Source organism: Nymphalis io, chromosome 10 (genome assembly GCF_905147045.1).
Source record: "Nymphalis io chromosome 10, ilAglIoxx1.1, whole genome shotgun sequence".
Classification (NCBI taxonomy): Eukaryota; Metazoa; Arthropoda; class Insecta; order Lepidoptera; family Nymphalidae; genus Nymphalis; species Nymphalis io.
In genome coordinates this window covers 853027-872921 of record NC_065897.1, presented here as the reverse complement: position 1 = coordinate 872921, position 19895 = coordinate 853027, and the positions used below count along the sequence as shown (strand labels likewise).

Genomic DNA, 19895 nt, shown 5'->3' with positions numbered 1-19895 from the left:
AACGTATAAATTAGATTTGTTAGTGAGGATCGCTCCCTCGCACCTGAGTGCTGCCATTTTAGAAATTCCGTTATACGTGCGTTTTTTTATCTGTGAACGATATATTTAAATCGAAATTTCGTAGGAGTAGGTTTCGTTCTAAATTTGTAAATTTCGTAAACGTGATTTGTTTTAAACATTTTTATTAGACAACATATGATATATAGTCCTCCTCATCGATTTCGATGACGGCGACCCTAAAAATTAATTGTTATTTCTAGCATGAGCCCTAATATGGCTCGCTAGACCAAATTTGGTTTTAAAAACCCTACGACACGTGTTACAATACAATTTGCCCACAGAGTTGTATGTGTATGTGTAGGATGGCTTAGGTCTCTCTTTTCTTAACTGGCGCTTTTCGTCTAGTGCGTGAAGACGGTTTTCCTCAAACGTTTTGATCTTTTTGTAGATGGTAGAGCGCCAAGATGCCCTTTGGGAAGCGAGCTCCTCCCAAAACTCTATGCCAATGTCACAAGCTTTTAGATGTCTTTTAAACACGTCCTTGTATCGCAAATACTGTCCACCATGCTTCCGTTTGCCTTTAGCTAACTCCGAATAAAATACAGCTTTAGGCAAACGACGATCGTCCATGCGTAGGATATGCCCACACCATCTGAGTTGACGTTGCATCAGAAGAGCTTCCATGCCATAAATTCCAGAGCAGGACGCAGGACCTCTGAGTTAGGGACGTGATCCTGCCACTTGATACGTAAAATTGAACGTAGACACCTTAGGTGATATGTGTCAAGTTTTTTGATGTCTGATTTGTAGATACACCATGTCTCTGAGCCATATAATAAAACAGGGATAATTAGTGCCTTATAGACACTAATCTTTGTCTCTAATTTGAGGTCATGGGATTTCCACATACGATCAGTAAGTCTTCCGAAATTGGCGGCAGCGTAGGCAATGCGTGATGGGATTTCCGAAGCCAATGTGTTGTCAGATCGAATGTTGCTCCCAAGATATTTAAAGTGAGTGACTTCCTCTAGTGGTTTCCCATCCAGATTTAGTGCCGTTGGATCCGCTTGGAAATATCTTGGTGGTTGTTTGATGATTTGTGTCTTAGTAGCACTTATAACCAGGCCAAACTGTTGACAAGATTGGTGGAGTACGTCAACATAGTTTTGGAGATGTTCCATGCTGTCGGACATAAGACATACGTCATCAGCGTAAAGTATCTCCAATATGGAGATCTTTTGGATCTTAGTCTTCGCCCGAAATCTTGAAATATCAAACACGCCCTTTTCTGTCCTGAAATTAAGTTGAATTTGGTTTCTGCACCTCTTCAGCGCGTCTCTCATTACCACAGCAAAGTATATGGCGAAAAGTGTGGGTGCCATGACACATCCTTGCTTAACTCCGCTAGTTATTACAATATCCTCAGACAATTCGTTTTCGTGCTGAACCTGGGCTTTCATGCCAACATGAAGTTGGCGAACCAAATTAACGAATTTCTTCGGATACCCCAATTTTTGCAGAACAAGCCAAAGAGCCTCGCGTGCTACCCTATCAAATGCCTTCTCTAAATCAACAAAGCACATGAATAGGGGCTGTTGGTGTTCGAGACTTTTCTCCTGAAGTTGCCTTACAATTGAGATGGCGTCAACAGTTCCTCTACTGGGACGAAAGCCACATTGGCTTTCGGGAAGATGCTGTTCAGCCAACTCACTGAGACGGGAGTTTATGATGTGAGCAAGGATTTTGCCGGCACTGGAGAGGAGCGATATACCTCGGTAAGAGCTACAATCGGAAACATCTCCCTTCCCTTTGTATAGCTTACAATTTATCGCATCCTTCCATTCTTGTGGAACCTCTTCAGTTTCCCACACGTTAAGGATAAGATGGTAAAGCCTGCTAACAATGTGTTTACCACTATACTTAGACCTCAGCTGGTAGTTGGTCCATTCCTGGGCTTTTTGAATTTTTGAGACGCTTTACTGCTTTCACAAACTCTTCAAATGTCGGTGGATTGTCTAGGTATTCACTGACTGGAAAATCCTCAAGTGAGTTTACATAGGACAGGTTAGCACTGAGTGTGGTAGGATTCAGAACATCATTAAAATGTTCAGCCCAACGTTTCAAGACAGAATTTTTATCCGTAACTCGATGCTGCCTATCTTTTGAATATATCGGAGCCGTTTTTCTGAGTCGCGGGCCGTAAATCGCGTGTATGGCTTCGAAGAACTTTTCGGTGAGGTTCATATCGGCGTAGTGCTGAAGTTCAGCAGCTTTTTCCTTCCACCATTTGTCCTTAAGTTCGCGAACTCTCAATCTTAGTTTGTGTTGTGATTCCTTTTTGTTATGTACATTCGCCAATTTTGAGTTCAGTATATGTCTGTGCTCTTCTACGAGTAGTTTGATGTCATCATCAAATGCGTCGAACCAGTCCTGGTTTCTCTTTAATGGTTGAAGGAGCCCTAACGGGACTTCGGTGTAATAAGACTTGGACTGTATTATAATAATTTATTCGCGTATTCAAATTGCACGCAAGGACGATAAAGTGTCCGCCTAGTTGGCTGTCGCTCGCTGAGTGACCGGTGAATCGCGGCGCACGCGCAACGGGCCGCTAGCCCGCGCCCCGCGCCCCGCGCCTCTCTCGTCGTCGGTATATGTGAAGCGCCGACATACTCCCCGGGTTGAAGAGTGCTCTTCAATCTTGATCAGGAAGGGGGCAGATGTTATTGAAAGCGCGACGAATTGTTCCTCTCTTCGTTTTGATTTCTGCCACCCGCGTGACTCCGTCTACGCCGGGAAAGGTCTGTGTGACCCGACCCAGGGACCAGAGCAGCGGTGGTGTTGTTTTGTCCTTGATTAGGACTAAAGACCCTGGTTTCACCTCCCCTCTGGAACTAAACCATTTGGATTTGGCCTGTAGCAAAGAAGTGTACTCATTATGGAAGCGGCTCCAGAAGTGATGTCGTATGTACTGGATTCTCCTCCATCGGTCCAGTCGAGTGATGTCGGCTTCAGTCACCCGAGAGCATGGTACTGATAAGAGTGGTCGTCCAATTAGAAAATGAGAAGGAGTTAGTGCCGAAAAATCATTAGGGTCTGAAGAGAGAGGTGTTAGAGGACGCGAATTTAGAATCGCTTCTATTTGAGTGAGACACGTAGTCATCTCCTCAAATGTGAAATGGGTTAGAGAAAGTAATCTTTTTAAATGATGCTTGCATGATTTGACTGCTGCTTCCGCTAAAGAGTTGAAATGAGGACTATAAGCAGGTGTGAAAATGAAATCGATACCCTCTTGTGCTATCTCACACGCAACATTCGATGATTGAATAAATTTCTGTATTTCGTTGGATGCGCCTACGAAATTCGTGCCGTTATCAGATGTTATCGTCCGCGGTTTGCCTCGACGCGCTATGAAACGATGTAGCGCGGCCATATAAGCATCAGTGCTAAGATCAGAGACGAGCTCCAAGTGCACTGCTTTTACTGCTGAGCAAACAAAGATGCACATATAAGATTTTATAAGTTTGCAACCGCGGCCTTTACGATCGGCTATCAATACTGGCCCCGCGTAATCTACATAACAGTTGAGAAATGGAAATTCCAGATTAGTTCGAGCACTAGGTAAATGACCCATTAGAGGCTGTACATTTTGTGCTCTATTTTTGAAACATGTGAGGCATTTATTTACGATAAGACTAGATAAGTTTCTGCCACCTAGAGGCCAATAACTTTGTCTTATATGTGACAATAATAATTGTGGGCCGGCATGTAAAAGTTTTAAATGTTGCATATGAAATAAAAGTTTAGTAAAAATATGCTTACTACAAATTACAATGGGATGTTTTATGTTAAAATCGTAGGGGGAGTTGTCAAGCCTCCCGCCCACGCGAATGAGATTATGATTGTCAATGAATGGAGTCAAAGGAAGCAATCTACTTTTGCGTGGCAATTTCTGACCAGATTTTAAAAGATTATACTCTTCAGGAAACATTTCAAGTTGACAATGATGTATAATAGTATTTATTGAATTTTGTATTTCTTTTGCAGAAAGATTGCCATGCATTTTATTTTTATGTTTTAAGTTATAAATAAATCTTTGTATATATGTAAATATTTTGTAAATTTTATTTAGGCTAGAATATTTTTCTAATAAGCAATTAATGATTGATGAATGCGTGATTGCGTCTGAATGATAAACGTATGAATGATTGCGACAATTACTAATGAAATGAGTAACTACTTCCGGCAAATCGTGTTTCTCTGTGTTTGGCATTTTCGGCCACTCCTTTTTACCATGAAGTAAAAAAGAAGGACCGGACCACCACAGAGGTGTATCGTTTATTACGTCGGCACTGAGGCCACGGGAAACAAGATCCGCCGGGTTGTCCTTCGACGGTACGTAGCTCCAGGAGTGACCAGATGTGATTTCCAAAATCTCATTGACTCTGTTTTTAACAAAAGGTTTTAATTGATTAGAAGGAGTTGAAAGCCATCCTAGAACTATGGTAGAGTCACACCAAAAGCTACATCTATGAATGGGTATGGTAAGCGATTCCTGAACCTTAGTACACAGCCTTGCACCTAACAAAGCTCCGCAAAGTTCAAGCCTCGGTATGGTCGTCGGTTTGACAGGCGCTATTCGGTTTCTAGAGACTAGAAGCTGTACATTTGTAGAGCCATTATCACTACTTGATCGAATATACAGACATGCCCCGTACGCCTTTTCCGATGCATCTGTGAAGACATGAATTTCGTGTTTAATAGAGTCTTGACACAAAACCCATCGTGGTATTTTTAAATTATTTAATGATATCAAAGTGATTTCAAATGTCGACCAAAGATTTTTAAGCTCGTGTGACATCTCGTCATCCCAATCATATTTATTTATCCAAAGTCTCTGCATAATGATTTTTGCTTGAACGACACAAGGTCCTACTAGACCCAGTGGATCAAATATTTTACTAATTACAGAAAGAACATGACGTTTAGTAATTTTAGTATTTGGCGTTATATTAATAGTATATGTAAGGGAATCTGAATCACAAACCCAATTAAGACCTAAAGTTTTAGCCTGACAAGAATTCGGATCTTGATCAAAGAAATGTAGAGTATTTTGTGATTCGATTTTACTATTAGTAACTTGTCTAAGAATTTCTGGATTATTTGATCTCCATTTACGTAAATTAAATTTAGCTGATGATAGAACCGAATGTACCTTTTTTGAAATTTCGATAGTTTCGCTTATGGTATTCCCTCCACTCAAATAGTCGTCTACGTAAAAATCACGACGAATAGCGCTTTGAACACGATAGTCGTCAAGGTTATCAGCTAGACTTGTGAGACACTTTGTAGCTAAATAGGGGGCAGAGGCAGTACCATAAGTGACCGTATTTAATGTGTAGGTCTTTAGAGGTTCTGAAGAATTAAAACGAAAAATAATTTTTTGAAGAGGTCGTTGAACTGGATTTAATTCAATCGCCCTATACATCTTTTCAACGTCACCTGAAACCACGTACCTATGCTGACGAAAACGTGTTAAAATTGAAAACAGGTCGTCTTGAACTACTGGTCCGACCATCTGTATGTCGTTAAGAGACACACCCGAACTGGTAGAGGCTGATGCGTCGAATACTACGCGTAGTTTTGTCGTGGTACTAGAATCTCGAACAACTCCATGATGGGGAATAAAATATTGAAATTTAGAGATTTCAGGTACTGAAGTAGAGTGCGAGTCTAAAGTCATATGACCTAAGTTTTCATATTCTCGCATAAATTCAATATAATGCCTTTTAAAAATAGGGTCACGCCTAAATCGCCTTTCAAGGGATAAAAACCTATTTTTAGCATGAAAATAAGATTGACTTAAATTACTAGGGTCACCCTTTAAAGGCATGGTGACTACAAATCCACCATCATTGTTACGAACAGTGGTTTGCTTAAAAATTTGCTCACATGCTTTTTCTTCTAGAGAATATGAATGTTTTGAAGAAACGTTGTCAAGCTCCCAGAATTGAGTAAGGTCGGGAGTGACATTAGTGTGATGGCAAAAATGATTAAAAATAGATTTTTGTTTAGATTGGTGGGGAATACTACCTGATACTAGCCATCCGAATCTAGTTTCGTGTAATTTAGGTAAGTTTTTCCCTAAATCTATATAATTTTTACTTAATACCTCCCAGAACACTTCAGCCCCTACCAGGATATCTACGGCCGACGGAACGTTGAAGTTCGGGTCCGCTAGTTTAAGACCTGAAGGAATAGAGACGTGATTGATGTGTACGAAAGACGACGGTAACACTTTTGTAATTTCAGGCAAGATATGACACTCTATATCTACAGTCTAGGCACAGCATAAAGACTCTATTAGGAGGTGACAAGACTGTGTACTAGTAGAAATACGATTATTAATACCTGTTACCCTGGTGCTAGTACCGCGTCGTAACAAACCCAGTTTCTCGAAGAATGTCTGCGTAACAAAGTTGGCCGTGCTACCGTTGTCCAGCAGTAGACGTGCAGTGTACTTTTTACCCGACGCGCCGATCACGTTCACCAGAGCTGTGGACAGTAATACATGCGCAGAAGTAGCAAGCTGCAAGCAATTGGCCGGAAGTGCAACATTTGACGTAGCAAGGTGCAAAGAAGAAAGCAATGAATTGACAGTTTTGAAGTCATTCGAATTTAAATGCAAAAGCGTATTATGTTTTATTTTACAATATTTGCAATGTGATAGTTTGCATTGCTTAGCAGAATGGCCTAACCGTAAGCAATTAAGACAAACATTATAATCATTTGCCTTTTGTATGCGACTTTCAATAGATAAACTTCGAAATGAATCACATTTGTATAAAGCATGTGCTTGGGAGCAAAGCGGACATTTATTAAAATTATTATTAGATTTTTTTGGTATTTGAGTAGTTTTATCTGGAACAAATTTATTTGAATGATTATTATTTAAAGCAACAATAATATTATTTTGAGAAAGATTAATATTTGATTCGACGGATTCCAACCAATCTGCCTTTTTGTTTAAAAAAGAACAAAATTGTGCTAGAGTGGGATCATCTTTTAAAGTATTGTTTCTATGTTCTTCCCAATCACGACTAGTTTTTAAATCTAATTTTTTAGACATTATATAAATGAGTAAAGTATCCCAATATTGAGTGGGCTGATTTAATGTTGTTAATGCCCTAACATTTTTATTGATCGTATCAACTAGATTTCTAATTGAAACACTAGACTCATTTGTTATTGACTCGACATCAAAAAGGGCCTGTATGTGGTTATTGACGAGAATGCGATTATTATTGTATCGTTCGCATAAAAGATCCCATGCAATATTGTAATGATCCCCTTTAAAATCAATATTTTTAATAATTAAAGCTGCATTACCCTGGAGTGAAGCTCGAAGGTAATGGAATTTATTGATATCATTAATGGTAGTATTGTTGTGAATTAAAGATGTAAAAGTATCGCGAAATTCTAGCCAGCATTGATAGGTCCCGTCGAAATGCGGTAAATCTATTTTAGGCAAACGAATAAAATTCCTTGAATTGGAAATATGTGCACCTGAGTCAGCATCTTTGAAGCCCGCCTCAGATCCAGTACCGTTGGACGAAGCACCGAGCAGGCTGCGCGTGAGTGCCACCAGATTGAAATACTGACGGTCGAAGTCCTCACGCTCAGTAAACGTAGACTCGGCATCCTCGGAAAGTAGTTCAATCGTATTCTGCAGGTCATCAAATTCATTATATAAATTTTCAAATTTACGAAAACGTTCCATGAGGTCAAGACGTTGTAACTCTGATAATTCGGGACTGCTTTTTATTAACATTAAATAATTATTAAATATTGTTAATTTAGACTTTATTGAACTACGTTTTTTAATAAGGGTTTTTAAATTATCAGACATCTTAAAGTTTTTATGTTGCAATGTGAAACAAAAAAAGAGTCATAAAAAATAAAATTAAACAAAGGAATCGTAATGAATGGATATAAAAAATGCAGCACCTGTTTGCGTAGACGAACGGGTTCTATTCAAAGCGATAAGACTTGACCGGTTTCAAGGTTAACACGTGTCAAGTGCGTGCGTACTTTTTGTTATGAAATAATTAAATAATGCATCAATGAAGTAATTAAGCAATATATTACTTGAATAACTAGAAGATTAATTATGGAGAAATATTTAAAAAATAAAAATTTCAGCAAAAAGAAGTTTTCAATAGGGAAAGTTGGAAATAAGTAATTGGATGGACTCACTCAAATACAGAATTATACTCCCTGACATCAGCTTCTTCAGACGACAAAGGCTGCCACGTAGATGACGGAGACGACTTCTTGTCCTTTGTCCTTGGGCGCGGTCAATGTAAACCACGCGACGTCAATGACCGTTGCGTTGCATTTGTAATGCGACGGAAGTATGCAGGTTTTTCGCTTCGAAGGGCCAGAAAATGAAGGAGCCCTAACGGGACTTCGGTGTAATAAGACTTGGACTGTATTATAATAATTTATTCGCGTATTCAAATTGCACGCAAGGACGATAAAGTGTCCGCCTAGTTGGCTGTCGCTCGCTGAGTGACCGGTGAATCGCGGCGCACGCGCAACGGGCCGCTAGCCCGCGCCCCGCGCCCCGCGCCTCTCTCGTCGTCGGTATATGTGAAGCGCCGACAATGGTTTACCAATGATGTTTAGGATACAGCCATGAAGGTTTCTTGCAAAATATCTCCACTCATCCTCTATTGAGCAAAACTCAGTTTGAGGAGCACATACAGCAAATTCTGAATCCACCCTATTACCTAACTCTGTTGAGTTTATGAGTTTCGAGAAGGCTAATTTTGATGGTACTTTGTGGGGTGTCCGTCGTGGAGCTTTAAGCACTAAGCGAATTTTCGATCTAATGAGTCTATGGTCAGTCCAGTCCAGCGCCCCACGCATTGCTCTCGTTATGAGAACATCCCGTAGGTCTTTACGGCGGACAATGACATAGTCCAGAAGATGCCAGTGTTTGGATCTAGGGTGCATCCACGAGGTCTTAAATTTATCAGAAAGGCGAAAAAAAGTGTTTGTGATACTAAGATCAAGTTCGGCACACAGCGACAATAAACGTGTACCGTTATCATTACAGCTCCCAATACCATGTTTGCCCAGGATACCAACCCAGAGATCGTGATCCGTCCCTACTCGGGCATTGAAGTCCCCGAGCAAAATGATCTTATCATGTCTTGGTACAGCATCAAGAGCCAGACGAAGTTGTTGGTAAAACGCCTCTTTATCTTCATCCGGTGATGGCAAGGTGGGTGCATAGGCACTAAATAGATGGACATATTTGTTGCGTGCGATTAGTATACGTAGAGTGATGAGACGGTCATTGACAGCCTCAGGTAAGTCACTCAGATCTCTTGCCAGTTTATTGCGTATAGCAAAACCTACACCATTACCCGCTCTCTCACCGTCAGGACGACCGCTCCAGTAGTAATTGTAGCCGCCGAGTGGTTCACATAGCTCACCGCAAGCACACAGATGGGTTTCACTAATTGCAGCTATATCGATTTTGTAGCTAGTTCTCGCGCTATAAGAGCAGTTTTTCGCTCCGGGCATAAGTTATGGTCGTTATCCACTAAATTTCTTACATTCCAGGTGGCAATGGAAAGTTGTTGAGTAATGAATGTAAAATGTTTGTTTCGCTTATTCTTTCTACCGCATTTATCGATGTCCAGGCGCCCACGGCTTAGCACCTAGATGATGGATGAGACGGACTATGTTTGAGCCACCTTTTCTAGACCCTTCCTCTATGCAGAGGAAAGCACAGCGATCCTAAAGGCTGTTTTGTCACCAGCCAGAACCCCGCCATCTGTCGGTTCCGGGAGCGACCACTCTCGCCTGGCCGCCTACGTGCAGGGTGTCAACTAAAGCCTCGGTACATCGATACCTTGACCCCACTGCCTTCACCCCATCGCCGCAGGACTTTTAAAATCAGATCCGGGAAGAATAATTAGGGTCATCTGCGCGTGAACTTTTTTATAGTGGATAAGCGGTTGCGCGGGTGCAGATCCACTTCACTCGTCCCTACATCTGTGCTCCGATGGTCCGGTAAACCGGAACGATCGACAGTAGTCGGGATGCAGTGGAAAGGCCATATGTCACTATATGGACTCTGACAAATGCCCTTCAGGTTTTCCACGTTACCTTTTTATTTTTCGGGAGCCACCGATAACTAACTCACAGATATTCGTGAATTAGTCCCCTTCTTTAGGTTTAGCCCACTAACGTGGTTGCCCAGGGTGTGGCCGCTGTGATTACAGCTTCTTGGAGCCACTAAAGAAGAGATCGTGGAGGTTAATAATAATTGCGAACACTCCACTACACCCCAACATATGATATGCGATATATACGATTGATATGATATACTATTATATGTAAACAACATATCAATAACAAAGCAGTTCAAAAAATACCACATTTTTACCTCTGTTAGTTAATTATTATTGCCCCACTGTGTCAGAATTATTGTGTTTTATTGACAAATTATCGCTAGCATTTTAGCATCTATCATTCTAAGTAGTCATAATTTGTATTATTATATTATAAAAAGCGTATGCGTAGCGTATATGGGATACGGTCAGGGAAATTGTAATGACGATGATGATTTTTTTTTTTTTAAATGCCCCGGGATGGCAAATGACTCTACTCCACCTGATGGTAAGTGGTAGTAGAGTCCAAACGCGACGACGGCCAGTACAGTCGGGAAGAATGTTCTGTACTAGCCGACCCCGCCTTGCCGGCCCGCAAGATGCCTCTTCACGCCTCGTTTGAAGGAACCCGGGTTGTAAGAGGAGGGGAACACGTGAGCTGGTAAGGAATTCCATTTTTTGGTAGTGCGACAAAGAAAGGAGTTGCCAAATTTCTTTGTGCGCGATGGAATTGATGTCACAGTTAGGCGGTGACATCGAGAACCAGCTCGCGTGGACTTAAGAAGGAAGAGGGAAGCAGGAATTAGAGAGAATAATTCCTCAGAGCACTCGCCGTGATACAGACGATAGAAAGCGCTCAGTGCTGCTATCTCGCGACGCAATTGTAAAGGTTCAAGGGTGTTTGTGACCTTTACGTCGCCAATAATGCGTACTGCACGTCGCTCCAACCGGTCCAAGGCCTCCATTAGGTACTTAGCGGAGCCCAAAGGTGCGAGCAATATTCAACGCAAGACCGTACCTGTGTTTTGTATAACAGGCACAGTTGTTGTGGCGTGAAAAAACGCCGCACCTTGTTCAGAACTCCGAGTTTTCGTGAAGCTGTTTTTATAATAGCCTCGATGTAATCCCTTGGACTAAGGTCGCAGCGAACGTCCATCCCCAGCATGGCGATTTTGCTTTGTATCATCAGCGGTGTGCCACAGAGGGAGGGATGAGGGTAAAATGGTGACTTTTTCGCTGTGAGAGCGCACACCTGTGTTTTCTTGGCATTAAACTCAACAAGATTATCAGAACCCCATTTGGCGATGAGCTCTAATGTCCTATCGAGTTCAATAACAAGATTCTCCCGCCTCTCCTCAGTTTCCGCCCGCCCAGCCACTGCGCGTCCGTGGTATCCACCATGCACTGTACTATCATCTGCATAGCAATGTATGTTCCCAAGAGAGAGCATATCATTGATATGCAAAAGAAAGAGTGTGGGAGATAGCACAGATCCCTGGGGGACGCCAGCATTCACTACATAGAATTGTGAAGCGCAACCATCTACTAAAACACGAAGGCTACGCTTGTGTAGGAAGCTGGCAATCCAGGTGCATAGCTGAGCAGGCAGACCATATGCTGGTAGCTTGGAGAGAAGACTTCTGTGCCAGACCCTGTCGAAAGCCTTGGAGATATCGAGGCTGACAGCCAACGATTCTCCATGCTTGTCGATAGCTTCACCCCAGAGGTGCGTTACGTACGCTAGAAGATCACCTGTGGACCGTTTTGGTCGAAACCCGTACTGACGATCATTAATTAGACAGTGATCTTCTAGGTAATGGATCAGTTGGTTGTTTAAAATCCGTTCCATCACCTTACAAAGTACTGAGGTGATAGCTATTGGCCGATAATTTGCCGGGTCAGACCGATCCCCTTTTTTGGGAACCGCTTGCACATTAGCTCTTCTCCAAGCCTCCGGTACACATCCCGAAGAGAGAGAAAGTTGGAACAGGTGCGTTAACACAGGAGACAGCTCCGCCGCGCACTTCTTCAGCACAGTGGCTGGTATTCCATCGGGGACGCTAGCTTTCCGTATATCGAGTGATTGCAGCTCCGCACGCACATCACGTTGCCTGATTTTGATGTCAGGCATCGTTCGGCCACATGAAGGTATTGTTGGTGGCTGCGCACTACAATCATCGATCACAGAATTGTCGGCAAAGAGTTTAGCCAGGAGGTCGGCTTTCTCCTGCGGACTGTGAGCTAGCGATCCGTCCGGATTTCTGAGCGGTGGCAGCGAAGGTTGGCAGAAATTGTTTTGCACAGACTTGGTCAGACGCCAGAAGCTACGGGAGCCCCTAGGATGCGAAATAAGGTCATGACCAATCTGTACAATGCGCTGTGCATCCGCTCTCGTGTATGCCTTCCTACAGGACTTGGAATTTTTATTGTTGTTTGCTTTCAGTGAGTCAATGTTAGATGCCCCGCTAATGCAGCCGTTGATCCACGCGCGATATGCCGCCTGCTTAGATGATACAGCGTCGGCACATTCACGCGTGGACCAACGGTTACGCGTACCCCTATTGATGAGATCTGAGCTAGGAATGTAGTATTCCATTCCTAACATGATCTCATCAGCAACAGCAGCGGAACTAGCTGTCGGGTCATTCCCACTGAAGCAACGTCCAAGGGACTGACGCATTGTAATCGCGCATACCGTCCCAATCTGCCGACTTATAGTGCCAAACGCGACGTTTGCATACCGCTGATGGCGGCAGCTTGGCCTGTGGCACTTTGGTAGATATAAGGCCGTGATCCGAAGAACCAAGTGGAGCTTGAACCACAACCTGATATTCCACCGGGTGAGAAGTCAGCAGAAGATCCAGTAGAGAAGGCGCTTGCCCATCAATGTCTGGGATCCTGGTGGGCTGATCAACCAGTTGGGTCAAGTCGTGTGTGAGAGCAAAAGCATGAGCAGTTCTTCCAGCATGGTCAGTTTTGAGGGATTTCAACCATGATTCATGGTGAGCATTAAAATCCCCCAAAAACACCAATTCCGCGTTAGGAAACTGCTCTTGCGCAGCATCTGCCACCCGACTAAGATGGTCGAATAATCGGCTTGTCTCCAAGTCACCATTGTGGGATCTGTAGAGGCACACGTAGACTCGACTCTGACGAACCAGGTCCACACGTACCACCAATATGGAGAAGGAGGGGTCCTCCAAGCAGCGCAATCGGTGACAACAAACATCCGCCCTGACGAACAAGCATACTCCGGCTTTCGCTTTAAAAGATTCTTCAAGCATGTAGCCGGGATAGTTAAGGTAGCTGGTGTCGGCAGGGCGGAGTATTTGCGTCTCCGTGAGAAACAACATTGCTGGCCGTGCTGTCTCGAGATGGTGGTGGACAGCGTTGAGGTTAGCGTGGAGTCCTCGGATGTTAGAGAACTCGACCTCAAACAGCGTGGGTATGGTGGGGGTGTGCACTGCTGAACGACCGTTATTTCTTATTTGCGCTACCATTTTGAAAAATTAGGAAAAGAGACGTGAAGCGAGCGACGTATTGCCACGATAGGGATGGGCAAAGTATTGAGGCGTGTTTTCCCAAATGTTTGCCAAAAAGGAAAATATACTGATCCGCCGGACGGAAGGGCCCCCGAACCCCCCCGGAAGTGGCCGCCGGGACCCCACCTTCCGGTCACCAACCGGCACGACGGTCCACCCCTAGTTTATGCGTGTCCTGGTGGGGCAGCCTCGCGAGCTGGTTAGGCACGCTCGGGCCCCTGTACTATGCCACGGGCGGCCAGCGGAACAGCCGTTTCTTCGGGTCTCCCTGACCGGCAGGTCAATACAGTTTCCCCCGGCATTGGTTCAACAGCCGTCTCCACTGGACCAACACCCATCGCGGCAATACTCGCTCGGGCACTGGCTGTACGCTGGCTGACCTCGAAACGCGGGTGCAAGCCACTTCACGAGTTTTTCACCATGCGTACGGTGGTAACAAGCCAGGCGGATGTTAGCATCCTACCACCAGATGAGCAGATGGTCGCTCAGATATCCCTTAGTCGCCTCTTACGACACCCATGGGAAAGAGAGGGGCAGTGAAATGTATTCTTTCTCCGTCACTGCACGGATAAAAATTAAGAAGTTGTAATTACTTATTAACACTTAAAAATTATAAATACGTAATCTTTAATCATTATACAGACTCAACTCCTTCAGCTGGTAACGCATATGACTGATCACTTAGATAGAGTTTTCACAAATATAAATGATTAAATTAAGTTTGATTTTCGCAACCTACATCATTTTTCATTTTGTTGTCAAAGATTTTTATTAAAAAACTTACTCAAAGATATTTTATACTGTGTAAAGTAAATATCAATTTCATTAAACTTTCCCGTGGAAAAAGACAAGTTTCTACTTGATCACACTGATTACGAGCTCGCAGCTAGAAGTTCCACTACGGCAGCTATTGAACCATGTTTCCTACATTTAAACTATTTAATGAAACGACCATAAACTTTATGACTTATAAGAGAAGGTAAAATTGAAATTTCTCAAAACGAACCTTAAAGAGTGGGTACTTTAATATTATATTAATATAGTGGTACTTTAATATAATTTCTTTGGAATTATTTTAAGTTTTTAAGGAGTAACGAACAATATTAGTCAAAGCAGAGAGGATTACCATGCAAATAAAAGATGCTATTGCGTTTGCAATATACTAAAATATCTGGTACCATACGCTGCCGAAACTTAAGGCTAGATGTACCTTCATGCAACTGCATCGTTTTGTGGCTAACATGATACTATTTTGCTCACAAACTGCCCATTGAAGACTTTAACTGCAAATATGGCGCCAAAACATGCTCACCGGCTTTCTCTCAAGAGCATAGTCCTATCTAAAATTGAGACACTTATGTTATGAACTTATTTTAAATGTCAAGAGCTAATCTATATATATTTATATATATATTTGTATATTATCATTTGTATGATGTATGTTTTTTTTCGGATTTTGTATTGCTGATGGCCCTAGTGGCCTCTACAGCGTCACCGGGCGGGATGGGCGAGTTGAACTCAAGCCATATAAGGGGCTCAAGAAAAACGGAAGTTCTAAGGGTGCCTCCTGTGACGCTAGACCTCGGCTTAGGACGCCGTTGAAGTCAGAGGGGGGGGGGGGGGCGTCAGTAGTTCAATTAGTGTAACATATTTTGTCAACGTCACAATTAGTCAAGGTACTCGTAGGAAATCAACTATAATACCTATGTGGTCATTGACTCTCACTGTCATTGTCCTTTACATTCACTCGATGATACAAATTAAACGAATTATTATTCTATGTATATAAGTAAATTGCTTAACTAGAATATGAATATAATTTAAATATAAAACATATGATGATAAAATCCAATAACTTATATTGGCTCCATTCGGGATTTGAACCAGATCGTGGATTACTGTATACTAGACCAATGTGGGTAGTCAGGTCAGTTATTAATTTTTTTTGGCATAAACTCTCTTCCTTTGAGAATAAAGTTTGGAATGTATTCCACCATGCTGCTCCAGTGTGGGTTGAAGGATATGGCACAAAGTTAATGAAATTAGAAACATGCAGGTTTCCTCACAATGTTTTCCTTCACCGCCGCACACGAAATGAATTATAAAGACAAATTAAGCACATGAAAATTAGGTGGTGCTTGCCTGGATTTGAACCCGCGATCTCGGCTCATCACAAAGTCAAACTGACTATAAATTCCATCCCTATAATATTCCGAAATATTAATGATGATGATGTAAACATTATTTATATACATGCTATTGATGTATGGAATTTTATTTTACTTAAAAAAAAACAGTGGCCTTATAAATATTTAACTTAAATAAGCCTAATATGAAAGCGCGTTAGTTCAATTTTTTCCATCGCTAGCAGCGTCGACGCGTTTCGACAAGATTTAAGCTCTAATAGGTTTTGGGCTGGAGAGTGATGGCAATTTTTATCCCGGAAATGTACGTTAATGTAACAGCGATTGAAAGCTAGCAAATTAGAATTCACTTCCATGGCTAAACATAAAGAACAGTTATATATTTTAAAGACAACTGTTATTATAATTAAAGATTTGTTTTTTTTTTTATATATGATAGGTATGACTTACTTGATCGTTGACATTGACATTGTAAGAAATGTTAACCATCGCTTACACCGCCAATGCGCCACCAATCTTGGGAACTAAGATGTTTTGTCCATTGTTCCGGTAATTACACTGGCTCACTCACCCTTCCAACTGGAACACAATGGTATTAAGTATTGTAGTTTTGTGGTTAATTATGTGATGAGTGGGTGGTGCTTATCCAAACAGGCTTGCATAAAGCCCTATCACCAAGTGAAACTTGAATAAAGCGCTCAAAAAGACCTTTTATTTACATGTTTAGTTAGCCTGTAATTGGTATAAACTATTACACTATTTTTATATACGCATTAATAAAATGTACTTCTTCGTATATAATGTTGGCTTCCTAATAAATAAATAAACAGCTAACAGTTAACCAAAGATCGCAGGTTCAGCGAACGAATCCTATGCGAATAATTCACCACGTGCTTTGTGATTAAGGAAAATTGTGAGGAATACTTCATGCTTGGACGATATGGCATGACTATATATGACCTTCAATTCAAAAACTATTTTGTTATTAACTAAAGCTAAGCAATGAATGATTGACCAGTTTAATTATATATGTTTTAAGATAGTGATTCTTTCATCACTTATTATTCCAGGCCTCGGACATGCAGTATTCCTGACCGATATATTGCCACAGCGGTAAGTTAGACTAGAAAACTGCGCAGGACATAATATTATAGTGCAGAAGTATATGCGCAGACACACTCGTGTCTCTATTTCCACTCTCATAATCTGATGAGATGGCGAATCTGACACGAACGGAAAGATTTTTGGCGCAGGCCTAACAGATTGTAAACTGTGCTAACTTATTAACTCTGAGCAGCAACTAAGAATTTACGAAGACCAATTAAATAAGCCTAATTACCTTTATGAGTCGGACCCGGGGTTTGAACTTAGGACCTCGGAATTTGCGGCTTTACAAGCTGTCAAGCAAAGACCTCATCTCGGACTTAGTAGTTGAACATGAAATGTCAAAAGAGACAAAGCTAAAATAACAAAAGTAAGGAGAAATTTCCTGACATTTAGTATCCATTAGTAAGATCGGCCGCAACTCATACATTTTGAACAGCACACCCTTCTCAAACTATGGTTTATCTTTATCAGCGGTTTTCATGTGGAAACTTATGTTTTTTTTAGGAATAAGAAAACGAATGGAGTCTATTCCATTGTTAAAAATGTTTTTATGTCAGAATTATTAGTATTTGAAGTAAGTTGCGTATCAATTAATATAATTATATAATTTATATTGATCATGAATTTCCTGAACAATTTCTGCTATTCAAGAGACAGTAGCCAACCGTGTATAACATATAATGCACAAGTAGGTGCTCAAACATAAGTGCACTCTCATAATCCGATGGGCCGCCAATCCAAACAGGCGCAGAGCCACCGCCTTTACCTATTAATTATTTACTTTACTTAATAAATGATAATAGCATTGTTAATACTAATAAAGTTTTTAGATTTATTTGTAAAAATATTACAAATAAATAAAAAAAAGACATTATAGGCCCCGGCGAGATTCGAACTCGCGATCTCCTGTTTACTAGACAGGCGCTTTAACCAACTAAGCCACGGCGCCTCTGAAAAGTTACCTTAAAACTATGAGACGTATTTGTTTCATTTATTCCACTGATATCAATATATAATTCACTTACTTGATTAACTATAGTTTTTCAATATCTTCATTCTCTTTAGCATCGTATCGTATATATTTCATTATCATAGTCAAATCTTTGCGAGTCGAATTAAAATTATAAAGTTATTAGCTATTTACTTTATAAGCTGTTATGAATTCATTTGGTTTATATATTTATCTGTCATTTTTAATTAATCAGTGACAGTGTCAATTAGCTTATCTCCGTGTAAACATAAGTAAGATTATATTCGTGAAATATAGCATTGTGTGCTAAGTGTGTAGTTTTCTACAACTTTGTAATACAACAATTGATTTTAAAAATGTGTATCGTTCATTGTCAGGGCTACTAAAAAGGACATATGGTACCTATCACCCCCCTTCCTAATACACGGGTGAAGCTGCGAACGAAAATTAGTATGATATAAATGATAAAACGCGTGAAATTAGTCATCATCATCATCGGCATTATATCAGCTGGAAAACGTCCACTGCTGGACAAAATCCCCCATGGATTTCCACGATAACCGCACGCATGACCGTGTTACCCGCGTCCAACGGCTTCCCGTGACCCTTACAATATCATCGGTCCATTTCGTAGGGAACCCACCCACACTGAGTTAGTATTCGTTGATATTTATTATCTATTTACTATTCATTAGAAGAATGGTAATAAATCAATTCCATTTAAGTCGATAAATTAAGCAGTAACAGTAACAGTAACAGCCTGTTAATGTCCCACTGCTGGGCTAAGGCCTCCTCTCCCTTTTGAGGAGAAGGTTTGGAGCTTATTCCACCACGCTGCTCCAATGCGGGTTGGTAGAATTCACATGTGACAGAATTTCAATGAAATTAGACACATGCAGGTTTCCTCACGATGTTTTCCTTCACCGTTTAATAAATTAAGCAATTTATTTAATTATTTATATCAAAATAAATTTATCTAAACTTTTTTCAACACAATTAATCATTTTGAAATTCGACAACATTTAATAATTTTGAAATTCGAACGAACGCATTTGAGTCCAAGTATTTTTTATTCTTTAAAAACATGACTTTATCCGCGAGCCGCCGTGTGTCCGTCCGAAACGGCAGAGGTCCTGAATAAATTCTTTCGACTCCATTAAAATGTCACTCAAACTCGTCTCGGGCCGAGTGCCTGACTTGTCGTTACAGAGTTGTTATCGTTTTAACAAAGTTGACAGCTTGCTCGTGGTTTGTTTAAGTTCAATTAGAATTATGTCTAAGATAGTATACAGTTACTTATATTGAATTAATTAGCTCCTATAAAACAAAGGTTACATTTTATTTTTAAAATTCATTTCGTTTTTAAGATTCTAGGCTTTTTTAATTTAATTGATTTTATCGCACTTCGTTATTAATTTTAGTTTTACCAATAGATTAGAAATTATCTGTCAAGTTACCCTAAATAATAAAGTAAAACAGCCAACAACATCTTTTTCCTTTTGGTATGTACGTGGGATGTATGTGGTATGTACTTTGGACTACTATTTTTAATGTAACTTTGCATATTAATTTTATCTTACGATATGATCATGTAACTGGAACGTGTTGGCCGAGAGGGCCCAATGCTTAGAACACGTGAATATCAACCGAAGATTACGGGTTCAAGTCTATGCAACACGACTGTGTTTTCATGTATTTATTTTGTTTTGTAATTGATCTCATGCTCGGCGGTTAAACCTGCATGTTTCGTATGAAAATCTGCCATATGGGTATTTATAGGCTGTCATTAGACTAGCGTGATAGATTATGCACCAAAACTTTTTGAACTAGGGGGATGTTTTTTGTAGAGCAGTAGTAGAGTAGATCGGATAAGAATACGATTTTTTTTGATACAACCCATATAATAATATTTTACACTAAAACCTTCTTCAAAATGCGCTGCATTTTT

The 19895-nt window shown here is 40.9% G+C and overlaps 1 protein-coding gene and 1 non-coding gene across 10 annotated transcripts; both read right to left on the bottom strand.

The window, feature by feature from the left end:
• Positions 1–2491: 2491 nt before the first annotated feature.
• LOC126771230 (uncharacterized) lies at positions 2492–8654 on the bottom strand. Of its 9 annotated transcripts, none has more exons than XM_050490997.1 (3): positions 6409–8654; positions 4559–4731; positions 2492–2911 (listed from the first exon to the last, which is right to left on the bottom strand). In XM_050490997.1, exons 1-3 carry the CDS (start codon positions 7904–7906, stop codon positions 2693–2695), a joined length of 1890 nt encoding a protein of 629 aa, XP_050346954.1. In that variant the 5' UTR covers positions 7907–8654; the 3' UTR covers positions 2492–2692. The 9 variants fall into 9 exon arrangements, with proteins under 9 accessions (XP_050346954.1, XP_050346955.1, XP_050346956.1 ...); XM_050490998.1 differs by having other exon boundaries at positions 4579–4731; XM_050490999.1 differs by having other exon boundaries at positions 2492–2891; positions 4579–4731.
• A 9198-nt stretch (positions 8655–17852) lies between these two features.
• Positions 17853–17926, bottom strand: Trnat-agu (transfer RNA threonine (anticodon AGU)). The gene has a single exon. It is a non-coding gene; the product is annotated as a tRNA-Thr (tRNA).
• Positions 17927–19895: the final 1969 nt, after the last annotated feature.